Genomic DNA, 18337 nt, shown 5'->3' on the forward strand with positions numbered 1-18337 from the left:
CTGTGCCCGCACTCAGTGAAAAGCGCTAAATAATAAAGAAGTTAAATTGTTTATGGGTCTTCTCAGAGGTCTCACACCCTTTCACCATTTTGAGTACCCCAAATCTATCTTATCTGATGGCCTCAATGATCGATATATTGATCTGCCAAAGCTCTACACGCAGGTCACTATTCCAGTGGGAAGAGAATATATTCCTCAACAGGAAGACATTGAGAAGTGGCCATTATTGAGAAGGGTTACGCTGTCAGTTTCCCAAAGAAAGCTGAAACAGAGCAAGAATTTCCAGATGAATTAAAGGCTTTGAAGAAAAATGTTTGTGTAAAAAAGAACAGTCAGTTCTTCAAACTTGACAAAGTTCACAAAATGTCTGCCATTTTCTCTACCTACCTTATCCTGAACAGGTCTGTGGATGGGCTGCAGTCCACCTCAGCAAGCACAGGGCACCAGGCAGGAACTGTACCCTGGCAGGGGGACACACTCACACCCACTCACGCCAATCCGCCATCCACTGTGGAAGGAAGTCCATGCAAACACAGGGAGAACATGCAGACTTCATGCAGGGAAGACCCGGAGCGTGAACCCTGATCTCTACTGCGCCACTGTGCCACCGTGCTGCTGAATCATGACATCTGCCCTCGAATGTTCTAAAGTCATTTACACGTCATTCTCTTTTTAAGACTTTGTTGGGTCAGATTTCTATCCCATGTCACCCATTTTCTGCTTGGCAGCCCCCCCTGCCCACCAAAAAAATGTGTAAATATATATGTACATAAAACATACCCTGACATATCAGTGATGTGCTTCCCAGAGAATACACTGAACTGGAAAAAGCCAGAGCAACACATCCAAATGGCTTAAGAGGGAATAAGAACGAGCCATCACATCAGGAGCAAGTCGGGCAGAAAAATAAGAATATGCTAATGAGTTGTAATCATAAGACACACGTGTCAGACATCAAGGAGAATCATGCTTATAAAAAAAAAAAATGAATGCCAAGGTCAAATCCAGGATGGACCGAGCCAAGTGGAGCTTCTTCCTCTTATGTTACCAACCGTCACTGATGGGAATGAGTTGTGACAGGGTGAGAATTTCAGCGTTTCAGGAATCAATGAACACAATATGACCGATTTCAGAGTGATGCCTGTATGTCTGTCTGTGTGTGTGTGTGCCCCTGTGTCTGCATATCACTCTGTGAACATGAAAACTAAAAATGAATTAACTGAATGAAGCGTGCATGCCACTGTTATTCTCATGGGGAATCACTAGCAGCAAGGAAGTCAAATCACTGCAATAGACTGCATTCTGCACGGATTATTGCATATTTTATGTGTGTCTCTACGTACATATTATACACCGGCATCACCAGGACGGCTTTGGTAAATCGATAAATACCACCGTAAGACGAGAGGGGGCGCTGACGCTAATGGCATCTTCTGCTTTTCCCACAGCTCTGAGTAATCACTAGTAGAGAAGGCCGAGCCCCGCCCACAAAAGACGCTGTCAGCCACACCCTCCTCAGGCTGGGGCTGGTAAAACCGGGTGGTAAAAACTAGACAGGCATCTGTTGAACCAATTAATACCTCATTCTACAGTATATATATATATATATATATATATATATATATTGTTACACACGTGCGCTTTTGAGGCAGCTAAAGGGCCTAAATGAGGGCAATTCCACAACAGACCAGGGGGTGGCGGATTGTGCTGATCCTTTCTCTCTTTCCACTACAGACTGATTACAGGAAATTCCGCCTGGCTCCAATGACCTCACTTCTGGTTCCGGCCCTTGTGAGACCGTGTGTCTCATGGAAAGACGGGAAACGAGCCTTCCGGTGCCGTGGATATGGTGGTAATAGAAGCCTGTGTATGCTTTGGGGACGTGCATTTACCTGTTTCGCTAGGTTATAAGAATAGGAAGGAAAAAAAAAGAAAAGAAAAAGAGAACAAAGTGTTCATTAAGCGTACCGTCACAAAGGGCTTTTTGAACATCGTGCTCGTTTTTTTTTCCCATTGTGTTCGCTGGGATTTACTCTACTCGGGGGGGTTGGACAGGCACACACAGAGCCATTGTCAGTTTTAAACGTGGCGCATTGTCCATAACTGTTTGGAAATCACAGCCTAATGTAGTAAAAGCCAAGTGCCAGATACTTCTGAGCTTTTCCTTTTGGTAAAAACACTCTTTGGATTTTTCCAGGTTTGATTTTCCTTTAAGCTCACTTCCCGTTAATCTTTCATTTTGTGTGTTCCATTGGATTCTATTGAAAGTCCTTCTGTCTACCACACTACTTGGTCTTTGTGTGAAGAAAAACTTCCTAATGTCTGTGTGAAATATACCCTGAACAAGTTTCCAGCTGTGTCTCCGTGTTCTTGATGAACTCATTTGAGTCTCGATCCACTGGACTAACTCCCTTCATAATTTTAAACACTTCAGTCATGGTTCCTCTTAATTTTTTTTTACTTAAACTGTAAAGGCTCAGCTCTTTTAATCTTTCCTAATAACTCATCCCCTGTAGCCCTAGAGTCAGCCCTGTTGCTCTTCTCTGGACCTTCTTCTAGTGCTGATATGTCCTTTTTGTAGCCTGGAGACCCAAACTGCCCCCAGTACTCCAGATGAGGTCTCACCAGTGTGTTATAAAGCTTGAGCAGACCCTCCTGTGACTTGTACTCCACACAGCAAGGCGCTATATAACCTGACATTCTGTTAGCCTTCTTAATGGCTTCTGAACACTGTCTGGACGTTGATAGTGTCAAGTCCACTATGACTCCTAAATCTTCTAATCTTTCCTCATAACTCATCCCCTGTAGTCCTGAATCAGCCTTGCTGCTCTTCTCTGGACATTTTCTAGTGTTGTTATGTCCTTTTTGTAGACACAAACTACACCCAGTACTCCAGATAAGGCCTCACCAGTGTGTTATAAAGCTTGAGCAGAAACTCCTTGGACTTGTAATGGAGGACACACAGTTGACTCTCTGCCTCACCAGACCACAGCATTTGGTTTCTGATAGTCTGAGAGCTCTTTTGATGCATTTCTGTAGACTCCAAGTGGGCTTTCATGTGTTGTCTGGCCACTCTGCCCTAAAGGCCTGATCTGTGATGTGCCGCCATGATGGGCATCTTTCTGGAGGTTTCTCCCCTTTCCACACAGCTTCTCCGAAGCTCAGTCCCTCCTGGTCACTTCTGTTACCAAGGCCCTTCTCACCGATTGCTCAGTTTGGCCATGTGGCCAGCTCTAGGAGGAGTCCTTGTTATTTCAAACCTCTTCCATTTGAGAGTTACGAAGTCCACTGTGCCTTTGGGAAACTGCAATGCAGCAGACATATTTTTGTAGCCTTCCCTGGATCTGTGCCTCGATACAATCCTGTCTGTAAGCTCTACAGGGAATTCCTTCAACCTCATGGCCGGACCTTCTATAGACAGCCATGCACCTTTCTTAATCATGTCTGATCAGTTGAATCGATTGCAGGTGGACCCCTTTTGCTTTTGCTCAGCTCTTTTACTCTTTCCTCATAACTCATCTCCTCTAATCAGCCTCCTCGCTCTTCTCTGGACCTTTTTCTAGTGTTGTTATGTCCTTTTATTAGTCCTGGAGACCCAAACAGCACACAGCACTCCAGATGAGGCTTCACCAGTATGTTATAAAGCTTGAGCAGAACCTCCTCTGACTTGTGCTCCACACATCAAGGCGCTATATAACCTGACATTCATTTGCCTTCTTCATGACTTCTGAACACTATCTGTCAGTGATGAGTTCACGACGACTCTTAAGTTTTTCTTGAAAGGGTAAATGAAGCAAGAAGTGTTTCCTTTTAAAATTTAAAATGTAGACAAGTTACAATTTATCAGAAGACATCAATGACATCACAAGATGGAGCCTCTTAAGTAACGGTAATGATGTTCCTGACGCGCCGTGCCACAGCCCATATGATATAAACAAAGACGCTGCTGACGCATTCTTTCCAGCCGGTGCATCCTTCATGATCTTCAGCGCCATCTACCAGCCATGACGGGTCAGAGAGGATGATGAGACCTCGTCAGTCTCTGTGTCTTCCGACAATAGCGACTACATTTTTTTTATTAGTAAGATGTTAGCACAAAAATTCACAGAACTCTAGGGAATGTCATGTGAGAAAAAAGTGCTTTGAAAGTTACCAATCTGATGATGTGTATTGCATTTTATGGGTTATTCTGTGGTTACTCCATTATGAAAAGTGAATATTATCAGAGTTTAATGTTTTGTTATAAAGTATTCGGTCGCGGGTAAAGCAAGACCACAATTCCCATAGGAATTCAATTCATTAACATTCAGGCCTTCAACTTTTGCTCCGTTTTCTAACATCACCCAAATGATAGTTTATGATTAACTGTATACTCTCACATAGTGGAATCAGTAAATCCGACAGAGAAGAGAGAAGAAAGGGAAGCAGGAAAGAATCCCCCTTAATAAAAAGAGTCGGTGTGTCTGTCTGGGTGTTCGTCTGGTTGCTGTGTCTCTGTCATTCCAAAAGATGGTGCATCATAAACATTTTTAGCAGTAAAATACATTGTATTAGTCATTCCAACAGATGGTGCATCATAAAAATCAACACTGCTTTTATGAATCCCATACCAAATGGCATATAAAGGAGAGAAATATGCATTGCATTTATCATTCCAACACATGGCCCATCAGAAATGTTAACAGTGATTTTATAAATCCCATAAAAAGGGCATATATCAGAAACAAAGGCATGGCATTTATCATTCCAACAGATGGTGCATTGCAAACATTAACAGTTCTTTTATGAATCCCATACTAAATGGAATATGCATTTGTCATTGCAACACATGGCACATCACAAATAATAACAGTGCATTTACAAATCCCATACCAAATGGCATATAACAGAGACATAGGCATTGTTTGGTGCACTGCAAACATTAATGCTGAGGTCTTCGTTAATTACTTAGATCTCAACCCATCTTAGATGGGTGGCACAGCTGGTGACTATTAATTGTCAGACACTCCTAATGAACATCTCCAGACCCTTCTTGAGACAGACACAGACTACGCCAGACACCAAAGAACGGCCATCAGCCACACTCACCAAATATTGATGAAGTTGCCAGCTCCGTTATGTCATAGACACCATTGTTCTGCTTCTTCTCTGTCAAAATCCCATTGGACGCCTTGAAGCATTTCTAAAAGACATCATATAAAACAGGAGTGACAAAAAGGGAAGCACCACAGGTGTGGATGTGAGAATTCAAACTGACAGAAGTGGCAGTTCAGAGTGCGGTCTGTAGGGGGCTCAAAACCAGAAAGTAGAAATGGGCAAATGATATCGAACCGTCGACGCTTGTGCCAGTCAATCTGAAGAGTAGTGCGTCGAATCACTGTGCCGGAGCTTGTGTCACGTGACCTATGACGTTTGAAGCTTCGAACACAGCAAGCTTCCTTGGTTTGACAGCTTTGGCGCTAAATTAACAGGTAGCCTATAATAAAATACATCGTTCTCATTCAACAATGTTGGGTTGTGAGGAGACAGAGATTTGGAGAGCTTTGGTGACAGATGGCGACTAACAGCAGACCACGACGTTCAAAAGTTTGGGAGCACTTTGATCTCATACCACCGAATAAGGTAGAATATGTTGCCTCCTTATGGTCTACATTTTATGTTCTGATCAGAATCTTATTCTTACACTGTTAAAATAAAATGTATTTCAATTATACAACACTGTGTAGGTGTGGTGTTTGCTGTGCATGCAAGGGTTGTCTTACAACAACAACACGTCATCCATGTTGAGACTCCTGCAGCTCCATTTGTAAAGCTCGAGTGTGTCTTTTTAGTCCGGTGTTTCAGATTCAAACTTTTCTTTTTTTTTTAAACTCTCTAAATCCTAAATCTGCTTGAAATGGACCTTCAGACATTTTAGCCATCATACTCAAACCAAGTTATATTTGTTCTTAAATCGAATCTGGAATGTGTCTTGTGTTTGGATGAGTGTGTTTGCACATTAAGTCTGCCATTATACTACTATCCTCTTTATTTACAGGTGACACAGAATGCTTACTTCTGGTACAGTACCAAAGTCTCTTCTAAGAAAGAAATTCATTATTTAATGTCTAATGATTGTGTATTCATTAAATAGTATAAATAGACAAGGACCTTAGCAGAATAAAATGAACACAGGCTTTTCTGACCTTTTCCTGGTGACGTGAGACTCAAACAATGAGTGCTGCTTCAGTTGTGCTCTGGAGAGCTTGCCTTGACCTGAGTTAACCACCAGATGCCGCTGTTCATACTGGGGCTGAGGCTTCAAAGCTTCGAATCTTTGTCGGCACAAATAGAAAGAAAGCCTCCAAATTTCACAAGGCTTCATTTCCCCATCACTACCAGAAAGCAAAGATTAATGGTGAGGGGAATGGTAAGCAGAATTAGGGGATATCCAAAGTGGCGCCCCTCAGGGGTCACTCTTGTGCTGCTGTTCTTTCTAAGACACGTAAATGAGGACAAAGGACAGAAAATGGAGAATTGGCGGAGTCATTACAGATGGGTCCCGGGCAGCATACAGACTGTAAGCCAGTAAAACTGAGGTCCTGACTCTCTGGGCGTGTTTCAAAAAGAGTAGGCCGTCCGCACTGCCCTGGCTAAACTGCCCACCACAGCCTGGTCATTCAGCCCTCCCCATCCCTTATTGGCTAACTACCTCCCTAACCTCTTCACCTCCTAATATGTAATGTGAGGGGAGCCTCGTCGAGTGGGAAGGTTTGCACACGGATGTTACACATTGGCGGTGCTTGAAGTGGCTCTCCACTCTCTTTATAAAGTGCATTGAGTGGGTTAGAAAATCACTCTGTAAATGTAGTTGATTGAATTAAATTATGACGCTACAGGCATTTTTGTGTAATTAGGACATTTCAAAGTATTTGTGTACTTTAGCCAGCAGTCCATTTTGGGCCTGTGTAGGCCCAAAAGCCTGCCTCTGGTGTTTGGGCCCTGGCTGTCTGAGGCGAGGCCCGTTTCTATACATGTCAGATCCTCCTTGAGGTGTTTTTGAGCCTTGTATCGCACTTGCCAGTTTTGTCAGCTGCATTAATGTAAAGAAACAAGCCAGTTTATGTTACCTCCAAGGGGTCCCAACAGAATCCAGACTGATCCGGCTGCATGGGAGGGAGAGAAAAGAAATCATCACTCGATCGATCAGCCTACCAGTAAAGGTATCAATTCATCAATCCACTGAAATGACATTGTGTGTCAGATCAACGGCACATGGATCACTGCGTAGCAGTTCACTAAGAGACAAAGTCCAGATGCATCTCTTAAATGTTTTGTAACAAAAGGCGCTATATAGGTGCCTGACCCGACAGAGATGGACACGGAGGCACGTATAAAATAAATAAACTTTTATTGTTCTTCACCTGTTGGGCACTTCTTCCCCGTAATCCCCCCAGGCACAGCACAATCCCAACTGTACAAGCAAGCACTTCAAAAACACACCACACAATTCTCTCTTCTGGCACCAGCACTCCTCTTCTAAGCTTTGTCCTTACCCAACCGACTCTGGCCAATGAGTGGTGGTTGCTGGCTTCTTTTATTAGGCACCCGGAAGTGCTCCAGGTGTTTGGTGGCAGACATCTGGCTGCACTTCCGGGTGTGGCGAAACCAGTGCCCAGTAGGGTCCAGCAGCTCCTGCTGCAGCACCCACTGGCGGCACCTGTGGAACCCAACAGGGCTGCACGACACTCCAAACCCCATGAAGCCCTGGGGGAGTCCGAGGCACTGCTGCAACCCAGGGGGGGCTGCCATCTAGTGTCCAGGGGGAGATACTGGGTTTCCCATTCGTGCTTCCCTGGAAGATATGCTGCAGGGGCATCCCGGCTGGGCATGGGCCCCGGCCGCCTGCCACAGTTTTCATCATTTTAGTTTGTACAGTGGGTATAGAAAATGAATCCCCCATTCAAAATATTTCTACAAACAAATATTTTTCCAGCTTTACTTACTCAATGCAACCTATAACATCCAAATGAAAAATATCAAAGCTACAGTTTAGAAGAATTAAAAAAAAAATAAAAACAAGAAATACTGAGATTAATAAAGGATCCCTCCCCTCCTAAACTCAATCAGGTATAAGTGCCCACCATTCCCATTTCAGACCATGGTTACTGGCTTCCTTCCACCTGTGATCAATTGTAATCCGTGTGATTAGTGAAGCTCTTCCTGGAGCATTCATTTCTTTGCTTGGTATTGCAACTGACAGCAAACAACTGACTGTGGTTGGCAGGCCACTTTCAAAAGATCTCAGGGATAGAGTTGTGGACAGACATAAGGCAGGAGATGGAGACAAAAACATCTCAAAGGCTTTTTCAATTCTTAGGAGCTCAGTAAGGTCCATAATAAAGAAGTGGTGAGTGTTTGATACTGCTAGGACCCTCCCTGGATCCTGCCGGCCGTCCCTCCAAAGTGGATGGAAGAGCAAGGAGGAAACTGGTAGGAGAGGCTACCAAGAGGCCAATGGCCACTTTGAAGGAATTACAGGATTTTATGGCAGAGAGTGGTCATTAATGGTGTGCATGTGGCAACAATTTCACAAGCGCTCCACAAATGTGACTTGTTCGGGAGGGTCACTCTTCTCAAGAAAGGCCACATTACGTCTCGTTTGAGCTTTGCCAGAATGCACCTTGGAGATTCAAATGCCAAGTGGAAAAGGGCTTTATGGTCAGAGGAGCCCAAATTCAAATTATTTGTCTTCGATACCAAACGGTACACCAATGCAGCTCGCCATACACAACACACCACACCTACGGTAAAGCATGGAGGCGGCAGCATCCCGTTGTGGGGGTGTTTCTCTGCCACAAGGCCTGGGGCTCTCGTTAGCTTAGAAGGAAAAATGGACGGGGCAAAATACAATCAACTTCTTGAGGAAAACCTGCTACCCTCTGCCAGAAAGTTGAAGATGGGCAGCATGTTCACCTCTCAAGACGACAACGACCCAAAGCACACAGCAAAATGGACCACCCAGTGGCCGAAGGAGAAAAAAGTGAATGTCCTGGTGTGGCCAGTCAGAGCCCACACCTAAATCACACTGAAAATCTGTGGAAAGATTTGAAGATAGCAGCCCACCAACGCTCACCATCCAATTTGACTGAACTTGGGGGGCAAATATTGAGTGGGCTCAATCTAGGCGTGCAAAGCTGATAGAGAAGAATCACAACAGACTCAAGGCTGTCATTAAAGCAAAAAGGGGGTCAACAAAATGACATTGACATGGGGGTGATCCTTTATTAATCTCAGTAGGTCTTGTTTTTGATTTTTTATTATTCTTCTGAACTGTAGCTGTAATATCTTTCACTTGGATGTTATCGGTTGCAAGTAAAGCTGGGAAGAAATATTTTGTGTGTGTGTTTTCATTTAAGACTGTAAAGCAAAAAAATTGGAATATTTCTAGGGGGGGGATTCTTTTCTATGCCCACTGTAAATAGTGCCCCTCAATTAGGGCACAATCCGAATTCTTACAAATACAATCAAATCTCGTTATCTGCAGGGGTTACGTTCTTAAAAAACCCCAAAATAAACAGAAACTGCTGATACCGAAGCATCGATTCTATGGGACTAGGGAGGAACATGGAAGGGATGGGGGTTCTGGCAAATGCACTGGCGGTTTCTGGAGACCACTCTGCTCACGGGATCCTCCTTCCCCAGATCTGTGCCTGGACAGGCCGGAGACCATCGGGTGACTTTCCTAATGTCCAATCAACTGGGCTGAGCACAGGTGGTCTCCAAACAAGCTGCAGAAACATCTCAACAACGACCAATAGAAAAGGGGGGCACCTGAGCCCACCGTCAAGAGGGGGATGCTTGTGTGTCAACATCATATTTCAGCTTTTTATTTTCAATACAGTGGCAAACATTTCTAAAATGATGTCTTTGTTTTGTCATTTTGGGGTACTGATTGCCAGTTAATGGCGGAAAGATGAATTGGAATGACTTTAGCATAAGGTTGCAACATAACAGAATGTGAAAGAAGTGAAGGGGTTTGATTATATCTGACTACACAGTAAATCAGCCTGCACTTCATATAGCGCCCCTCACAGTGCCCACCAGCACTTACACAGCACATCACAGTATCAAGAAGACCACAAGTGCAGATCAGTGGACCTTAAACCTTGGAACAATCATTACTGACAAGTGCTGTGTTTTAAATGTTCACACTCTTATTTCACATTTCCCACTGTCCTTGCATATTTCGAGGGTCTTCTCCTACTTGTTGCAAATGCCAGTAAAAGCCGCACCCAGTAAATGACACAAACCTCCAGGCATCGGGTAAAACACACCTTCAGAATGGCATGGTCCTCGGCACAGTGCAGTTCTGGAATAGGAGGCTTGAGGGCGCTGTCGAGCTCTGCGGAAAAGAGAACACAACAAGTGACAGCAAAGTGACAGGACGGCCACCATAATCAGCTGCAGAATAATAATAATAAGAAGAATAAGAATAATAATAATAAGAAGAATTCTTTACATTTATATAGCGCCCCAGTGCCAAACAGCACCAATGAACATCAATCACAGAAATGCATACTGAGGTTTGGAAATCACTTTGGGTTTGTTTTGGGATTCGAGAAATGCAAGCGTTTGCTGTTCATTAAAACATTACAAATGAAGGGAATGGAACCCGACGGCGCCCACTGCTTGCTGGGATAGGCAAGATCTGCCCGGTGGTCCTGCCCCGGAGAAGCAGGGTTAGAAAATGGATGGATGGTAAGAAGAGGCCATTCGGTGTGCAGGGTCCCACCTTATGCCCACTAATCAGTTCTCCTCAGTCTGCTCAGAATATTAAAGGGTCTGTTTCTGTATGGAGGGGGAACGTTGGGGTCGAGGAGTGTAACTGAGCTGCTGCCTGCACTGGCAAACAACATGAACAAGGCTGGCATCATTATGAAGGTGTTAAAAAAATGCTCCTGTTTAGACAACTTGACATCCCTTTACTCCTCCCTGTGCTGCTTTAGTCTGAAGTTCAAAAGTGCAGACAAATCCATGGACTTCATTGGGCTCAATGCATGCTGTGTAGTATGGGACACCTGACCATGGTTTTTATTCTTGCTTTTTTGCTGCACTGCCCCACTGATTTAGCTGGCACAGGCAATGGATTATTTAATATAATCTCCATGGCAACGTCATGAACTAAAAACAAACAAAAGAGCAGTCCCCAAAATAGTTCAACGCATTAGCTGAAAGACAGAAAGTAATAAAATACAATCCACCTTAATAAAAGGACCAGTTGTCTGTGTGTTTGTGTATGTGTGTTTATCTGGTTGCTATTTCTCTGTCATTCCAACAGATGGCACATCACAAACATTTGTAACAATAAAATGTGTGGCATTTTAATTCCAACAGATGGCACATCAAGACCATTAACACAGCTTTTATGAATTCTATACCAATTGGCATATATAAGAGATATATGGATTGTATTTGTCATTCCAACAAATAGTGCATTATAAACATTTGTAGTAATAAAATTGGTTGCAATTTTCATTAATGGATTGGGCATCAAGACCATTAATTCAGCTTTCATCAATCATATACCCAAAGGCATATAACAGAGACATATACATTGCATTTGTCATTCCAACTGATGATGCATCACAAACATTTGTAGTCATAAAATGTGTTGCATTTTCATTTCAACAGATGGTTGCACATCAAAACCATTAACACTGCTTTTACAAATCCTATACCAAATGGCAGATAACAGAGACATGTGAATTTGCATTTGTCAGTCCAACAGATGGTGAATCACATCATTTGTAGCAATAAAATGTATTGCATTTGTCAATCCAATAAATGGCACATCACAAACATTTGTAGTAATAAAATGTGCTGCATTTTTCATTAACGGATGGCACATCAAGACCATTAATGCAGCTTTTATGAATCCTTTGCCAACTGGCATATAACAGATCCATATGCATTGTATTTGTCATTCCAACAGATGGCACATCAAAACCATTAACACTGCTTTTATGAATCCTATACCAAAAGGTCGACAAGCAGATCGCGCCACAAAGCGCGTGCATGCAGGCGCGCACGCGACCGTGAAACCGTTATCGACCGCTTGTTGCGGTTCGTTGATATTCCCCTTGTCAGTAAATGACAGTGTTTGGTCAGTGTCGCCTAGCTAACAAAGTCACAGCACTGGATGCGACAGTCTGCCAGGTTTGCCAGACGTCCCGATTTGAGCGGGACTATCCCGAGTTCAACAGACAAATCTTGAGTTTGAATTGAACAAAAATTCTATGTCCAAAAAATTTTCTTAATTTAATTTTTTAATTTTGAATATCTTGTTAAAGAGGCTCGCTAAGTTGGGTTTGGTAGACAGCCCAGCTTACCACCTTTTATTACTAAAATGTGTAACTGCCAGCTGAATCCGAGTGTTTGAATCGAGTGTGCTCGTGCACGTTGTTAAACGTTTCCCATGCTCATCATTGCTGCTCGTGCTCGTGTGTAAAGGAAATGGTTTGAGTTTACAAGTAACAAATTTCAATGCATTAATGTCTTGTCCTTAACACCAAATATAAAAATCGAATTTTCGTCAATTGAAGAATTAACAAAACTACTTAATAGTATTTGCGATAGTGTTCTTCTGTATACGAAGATATTTATATATTCAGCAAATGTGTAGTGAATATGACTGAAGCAAACGCAAAGGCGCTATATAAATAGCATGTATTATTATTATTATATAAAAAACAATACATTTAAGATGCCCCTCAGTGTCCGGGAGGCATCTCGTGCCGCTTGAGACCGCGCGTATCTTTACATTCATAAGCAGCGCCCCCCGGGTGACGGTGCCATAGGCGCCCACATACACTGCTCAATTGATTGACATAAAAAGTTTAAACAAGACATCAACATATTGGCGATTCGTTTGCGCTTCCCTACTGGACTGCAGCTCGTCGTTAACGCCTGATTATCATCCGCATGGAGACGCAGGTCGGGCGCCTCGTTAAAATCTCCCCATTGAGCTCTCTGAAATAAAAAGGCTTTATACACCAGAGGGAAACAAAGCCGACATGGCACTTACCGAGGAACGGGCGCCGACAATGGCAGCCTAGTGAGATGAGGCGCAATTAGAGCGAGGAACATTCTCATTAAAGTGGTCTTTTCGTGACACGTTCAGTCTAGTGGTCAGATTTTAATGTGCGCGTTTACTTGTCCTTAGTTACGGGGAACCTGTCTAATCGGGCGCTTGTATTATTAGTTGATGGAGACGTGGCATTAGTACTGACACGTTCTCTTTCTTTCTTTCTTTCTTTCTTTCTTTCTTTATGCATACATATATAGTACACGAAGCAATGCAGAATAACTATGTAAAGCACAATATAATAGATGAATGTGAAAGGCACTATATGATAGATAGATAGATAGATAGATAGATAGATAGATAGATAGATAGATAGATAGATGACACATTGTAATTACATTTCTAAAATTAGTACTGTACATTTAGAGACACCTTTCTGGAAACAAATCAAGTAAAAGCTGCTCATGAGAAAGTAGTGGACAAAGTATCCACCTTAAAAGCATAGGTGTCTGTGTGTACGTCTGGTTACTATGCGATTCATATTCCAAAAGAAGGCACATCACAAACATTTTTAGTTGTAAAATGCATTGTATTTTCCATTTCAACAGATGGTGGATCACAAACATTAACACTAATTTTACAAATCCCATACCAAATGGCTTATAACAGAGAATGTGCATTGCATTTGTCATTCCAAAAAACTGCATATCACAAACATTTGTAGTAATGCACAAATTATTACACCTGTGTGATGCCATCTGTTGGAATGACAGATGAAATGCATTTTATTACTGCATGCATTACAAAATACATTCCAATAGATGGCGCACTGCAAACATTAATGCTGAGATCTCTGTTGATAGATTTCACCCGTTCTTAGACAGCAGCACAGCTAGTCTGATATTGACTGTGCTTAAACATCAAAGAACAAGCCAAATGTAAGATCTAACCTTCTATAATCTGTACGTTGTAAAGTTCTTACAAACTTAAAATTATTAAAATCTATGTGCTATATTGTGCCTTTCACACCTATATGTTATATTGTGCCTTTTACATAATTCTATTATATAGTGCCTGTCATATCTATTTATCTATTATATAGTGCCTTTCATACCAATCTGTTATATTGTGCCTTTTATATCATTCTGTTATATGGTGCATTTCATATCTATCTATGTATGTGTTATATATAGTACCTTTATATCTATCTATTATATAGTGCCTTTCATATCTATCTATGTGTCTGTCCCTCTATTTACCTGTATATCATGTGATATATAGTGCATTTAATATCATTCTATCTACCTATCTGTTATATAATGTCTTCCAATTCTATGTCTCTTTCTGTCTTGTCTATTTGCAGCTTTATTCTCCAAACATTCGAATCTTAACAAACGCCGGGACTGATGGTGGACTGGCTTCACCTGCCACTCTGATGCTGACCTATTGATTTGATTTGAATGGTGGATGCGTGGGCTGTCGATGGAGCCGCTTAACGACCGCTAAACAAGATGTGAAGTGCACGATGCTTCCTTCCTGCCCTTTGCTTGCTTTCACCGCCAGCTCATAGGCTTTTCTTCGCAGCTAATCAGTCAGTCATTATGGGAGAACAGGCGTTCTGCGCAGAAGCACAAAACATTTAATTGGGCTCTAATGACAGGAAGAGATTTGACACCACATGTTCGTTCTTTACAAACCTGTGAAACATCGCTCCGAGCCGGGCAGCGCAGACAAGAAGCGACAGGGGAACGAGTAACCTTTCAATGCGCCTGTCACAAAGGCGCCGTGTGGATGAATGATTCGGGTGAGCGCTGATGCTGCCTTGCAGCTTTTTTATTAAGAGGCGAGCAAGAAAGTAGCTGCTGAGCGTGCGTCAGATAAATAGGCAAACCCCCCGTGACAGACACACACACACACACACACACACACACCTCTGTCTTTCTGCTTGATTTCAACCCTGATCTAGATCTCAAATGACTTCGCTGGGTCTACTTCTGTTTTGCTGTGCCCACCCCCCTATCCGTATCACTTCTGTTAAACAAATGAGCTTGACGGTCGGAGTAGTCTCATCTTGTTTGTCTAGTTTCATATGCTCTTTAACTTCATTGTAGTCCATGGCACCTCTTTTATTCTTGAGCAGTGGTCCTCAGTCTCGTTCATTAATTAACTACATTTGTATGTAGTGTTTTTCTCACCTACCCGAAGCGCTTAAAGGCTGGTTTACCGTATTCTGCTTCGAGCCTACGTTGTCAAAAGCCGTTTTTCTGGGTCTCGCCACAGATACACCCACCTAAACGCTAGTTGGCGGTGTTTGTAGCACACAAGAAAAGGGAACGATCCCTTAAAATGCTGCCTTTTTTGCCCTCCGGGTTCCCCACTCCTCATGTCTTCTGTTGGTGAACGTATTTGTCCCTGTCGCCGCCAGTTCGCGAACATTCACCACACTGATCGATCCGCACTACATGTCGTGAATTGTTTGCGCATGCGTAAAAATTTGTGCCCCAGCACCCTCAAGTGTGCGATGTACGCTTTCAATACACATGTGCGCTGACCGGGTAGTGACAGCCCCTCGCATTTTCCCACTTTTTCATATATTCGCCGACTTCCAGAAAGGAAGACAAACAGAAAAACGTTTCAGGAAATACGTCGTTACCAAACTGGCCAATCAGAGTCGCAGGGATCCGCGTTAGGTTTGCACTGACGTTGTCACAAATTGCGCAGGTGCACAACAGGGTAAGCCATAGATTAGGGCATACCTATAGCACATGCTTGATGCAGAAATATAGATCAGCCTTTACATGGGCACTGGGGAGCGCACCATCCTCCATCAATGTACTTGCATGTTGTGATCGCAGCCATTCTTGTGTCAATACACTCACCACACATTAGCTGATAGGTGGTGTAGGGATGAGAGAGATTTAGTTAGTTAGTCAGTAGGAGACAGGGGACGATTAGGGGTTCAGAGTGGACAAGGCCATGGTGAGCAATTTAGACAGGACATTGTCATACATGCATACATTTTCAAAGGATGCCTAGGGATCTCTTGTGACCACAGAGACTCAGGACCTCCGTTTTACGTCTCATCTGAAGGATGACACCAAGTTTTACATCACAGCGTTCCACTGGGGTCACACAGACCATCTGCTGGCCTCACAAACGCCTCTCCCAGCAGCTGAGCATGCTTAGCTTCAGGTGGAGGACCATTTCTGAAGTGCAGGTGTGTGTCCGCCACCAACCAGTTTCACAATCAGTGAGACGTTTAACCCCTAATTGATTATCTCGTCGTTTTGTTAATAGTCTCTCCTTCTGCATTTAGAAAGACACAGCAGTTTGATGTTCCATTTATAATTCATCTAACTTTGAAGGCTTTGGTTGTTTTCCTGTTAATTTGCCTTCTTTCTGTATCGGTTGCTCCCTTAATTGTATTCTAATAATGACAATTAACAGCAAGCAGAGCCGATAACAGAGCAGACGACGCTGAATGCTAAATGGATGAAAGTGCTGGGGCGTCAGACCCTCTGAGGCGCTCATTAGGAAGAATGACGGAGGATGCAAGGAGAAGATCTGCGAGAGGAGAATGACAACCACAGGATAAGGACAATCTTAGAAAATTCGGACGTGAGCGTCGGTAGGCTTTGTGCCCCAGGAAGTTACCCGAACTATTCTGTAACATTTCAGGAATTATTTACTCTGATGCCGATCTTTCTGATCATAAAATAGGTCATTACGATAGAAATTGACGAGAAGAATTCATAAGTAATGGCAGAATTACTGGATTTGAGGGTTCCTCTCCAGTGCCGTCCTTCTGTTGCACGATTTGGCTCAAAAACGAATCAGCACATCGTCCTCTCAGAACAGGCTGAACTTTCGAATTTGGTATTTATCTGTCCAGCCGTTTTAACTCTAGGACCGTCCTCAAGAAACTGTGACACACAGAAACAGACACATCATCTAGATATCAATGTTTTCGGTATCGGGGACCCTAAAACATCGAGATCCGTCGAAAACCGGACATTGACATTTTTGGCGAATATAAAGCACACCGAAGACGATAGAAGATTGTCTTTAGCGCAAAGCAAAAATCAAAACAAGTTAACGCACATTACATTAGCCTAACATAACATACACACATTAGTACCAAATTTAGTTTTCAAATTCCTACATTGACCCCAAAACGCAGAAACTGGAAAAGAGAAAAACAGCCGATGAGTTTGAGATCCGCCACTTCGCTCTCTTAAAAATAATGGGGTGCTTTTTTTGCTGAGTTTAAAAAAAAACAAGAAATAATAATCATTGGCATCACTAGGGTTGGTGTCACCCAGTGCGGTAACCAAGGCCAGATTGAGACCCCCCAGGCCCCCGGATGACTTGATGAACAGAGCCATTTAACAGACTTTAAACCAATGCACCCCACGGACACCCAGCTGTGGTAATTCCCACTCTTAATGGCACACAGATACTTGGATCGTTTCATCAAGCCGGTTATTGAGGTGGGGGGCTTCCCACTTAATTGTTTCAGGGCACAGACAGTTATTTTTCATCCAGCATGTCCCCCCTTTGGTGGTTTCTGCCCGCGGACACTCAATTGTTTCATTAAGTGGGTGGTGGGGCTGAAATCACCAAGGGGGACAAGCTCGATGAGAACCAATTGATTGTCTACGGGTGGAAACCACCAAGGGGGACCCTCCGCTCAAGTGTCCATGGGCTGAAGTCACCAAGGAAAACCACTTCAGCCTGCAGACAATCAATCCAAAAATCGATTCTTTCATCCAGCATGTCCCCCTTGGTGATTTCAGCCTGCGGACGCTTGATTGTTTCATTGAGCGGGTTTGGGGGGGTCCCCCTTGGTGGTTTCAGCCAATAGACAATTGACTGTTTCACTGAATGTAACCCCCCCTGGTAATTTCAGCCTGTGGACACTCGATTGTTTCATCAAGTGGGTGGTTGGAGGGACTTCCCTTCCCGGACCCCACCTTGTGATTTCAGCCCAAAACACCATGCAGCAATCTTATCACCAGTCATTTGGTTGTCACCCCTTCTGATGTTGTCACCCCCCGGGGTGCGTACACCCCGTGGATCACCCTAATGAGGTCATCTTTGCCTGTAAAGTTGTATCTTTGGGCTCTGAAAAGGTTCTTAAATATTGGGGGAAAAAAAGCAGAAATCTTTAATGGGGGGGACTGTAGACTCGCCAGCAGGTGATCGAGAACGTCTGAAGTGAGGCTGTGTCATTACATGCAGCAGGAGTCCTCTTAAAATCAGGAAGCCACT

General features: G+C 43.3%; 1 protein-coding gene across 2 annotated transcripts in view; it reads right to left on the bottom strand.

Moving 5' to 3' along the window:
- fam131c (family with sequence similarity 131 member C) overlaps nt 1–18337 on the bottom strand; it is a 46414-nt gene that overhangs the window by 18956 nt on the left and 9121 nt on the right. Inside the window, exons 2-4 of one of the 2 annotated variants that reach the window (XM_039755480.1) lie at nt 10293–10384; nt 7110–7145; nt 5089–5182 (exon numbers count right to left, since the gene is read on the bottom strand). In XM_039755480.1, the coding sequence (XP_039611414.1) occupies nt 5089–5182; nt 7110–7145; nt 10293–10384 (222 nt within the window). The remainder of the gene's footprint in view (nt 1–5088; nt 5183–7109; nt 7146–10292; nt 10385–18337) is intronic. The other variant, XM_039755481.1, reaches the window with a different exon arrangement.

The sequence above is a fragment of the Polypterus senegalus genome, chromosome 6 (genome assembly GCF_016835505.1).
Source record: "Polypterus senegalus isolate Bchr_013 chromosome 6, ASM1683550v1, whole genome shotgun sequence".
Lineage (NCBI taxonomy): Eukaryota > Metazoa > Chordata > Cladistia > Polypteriformes > Polypteridae > Polypterus > Polypterus senegalus.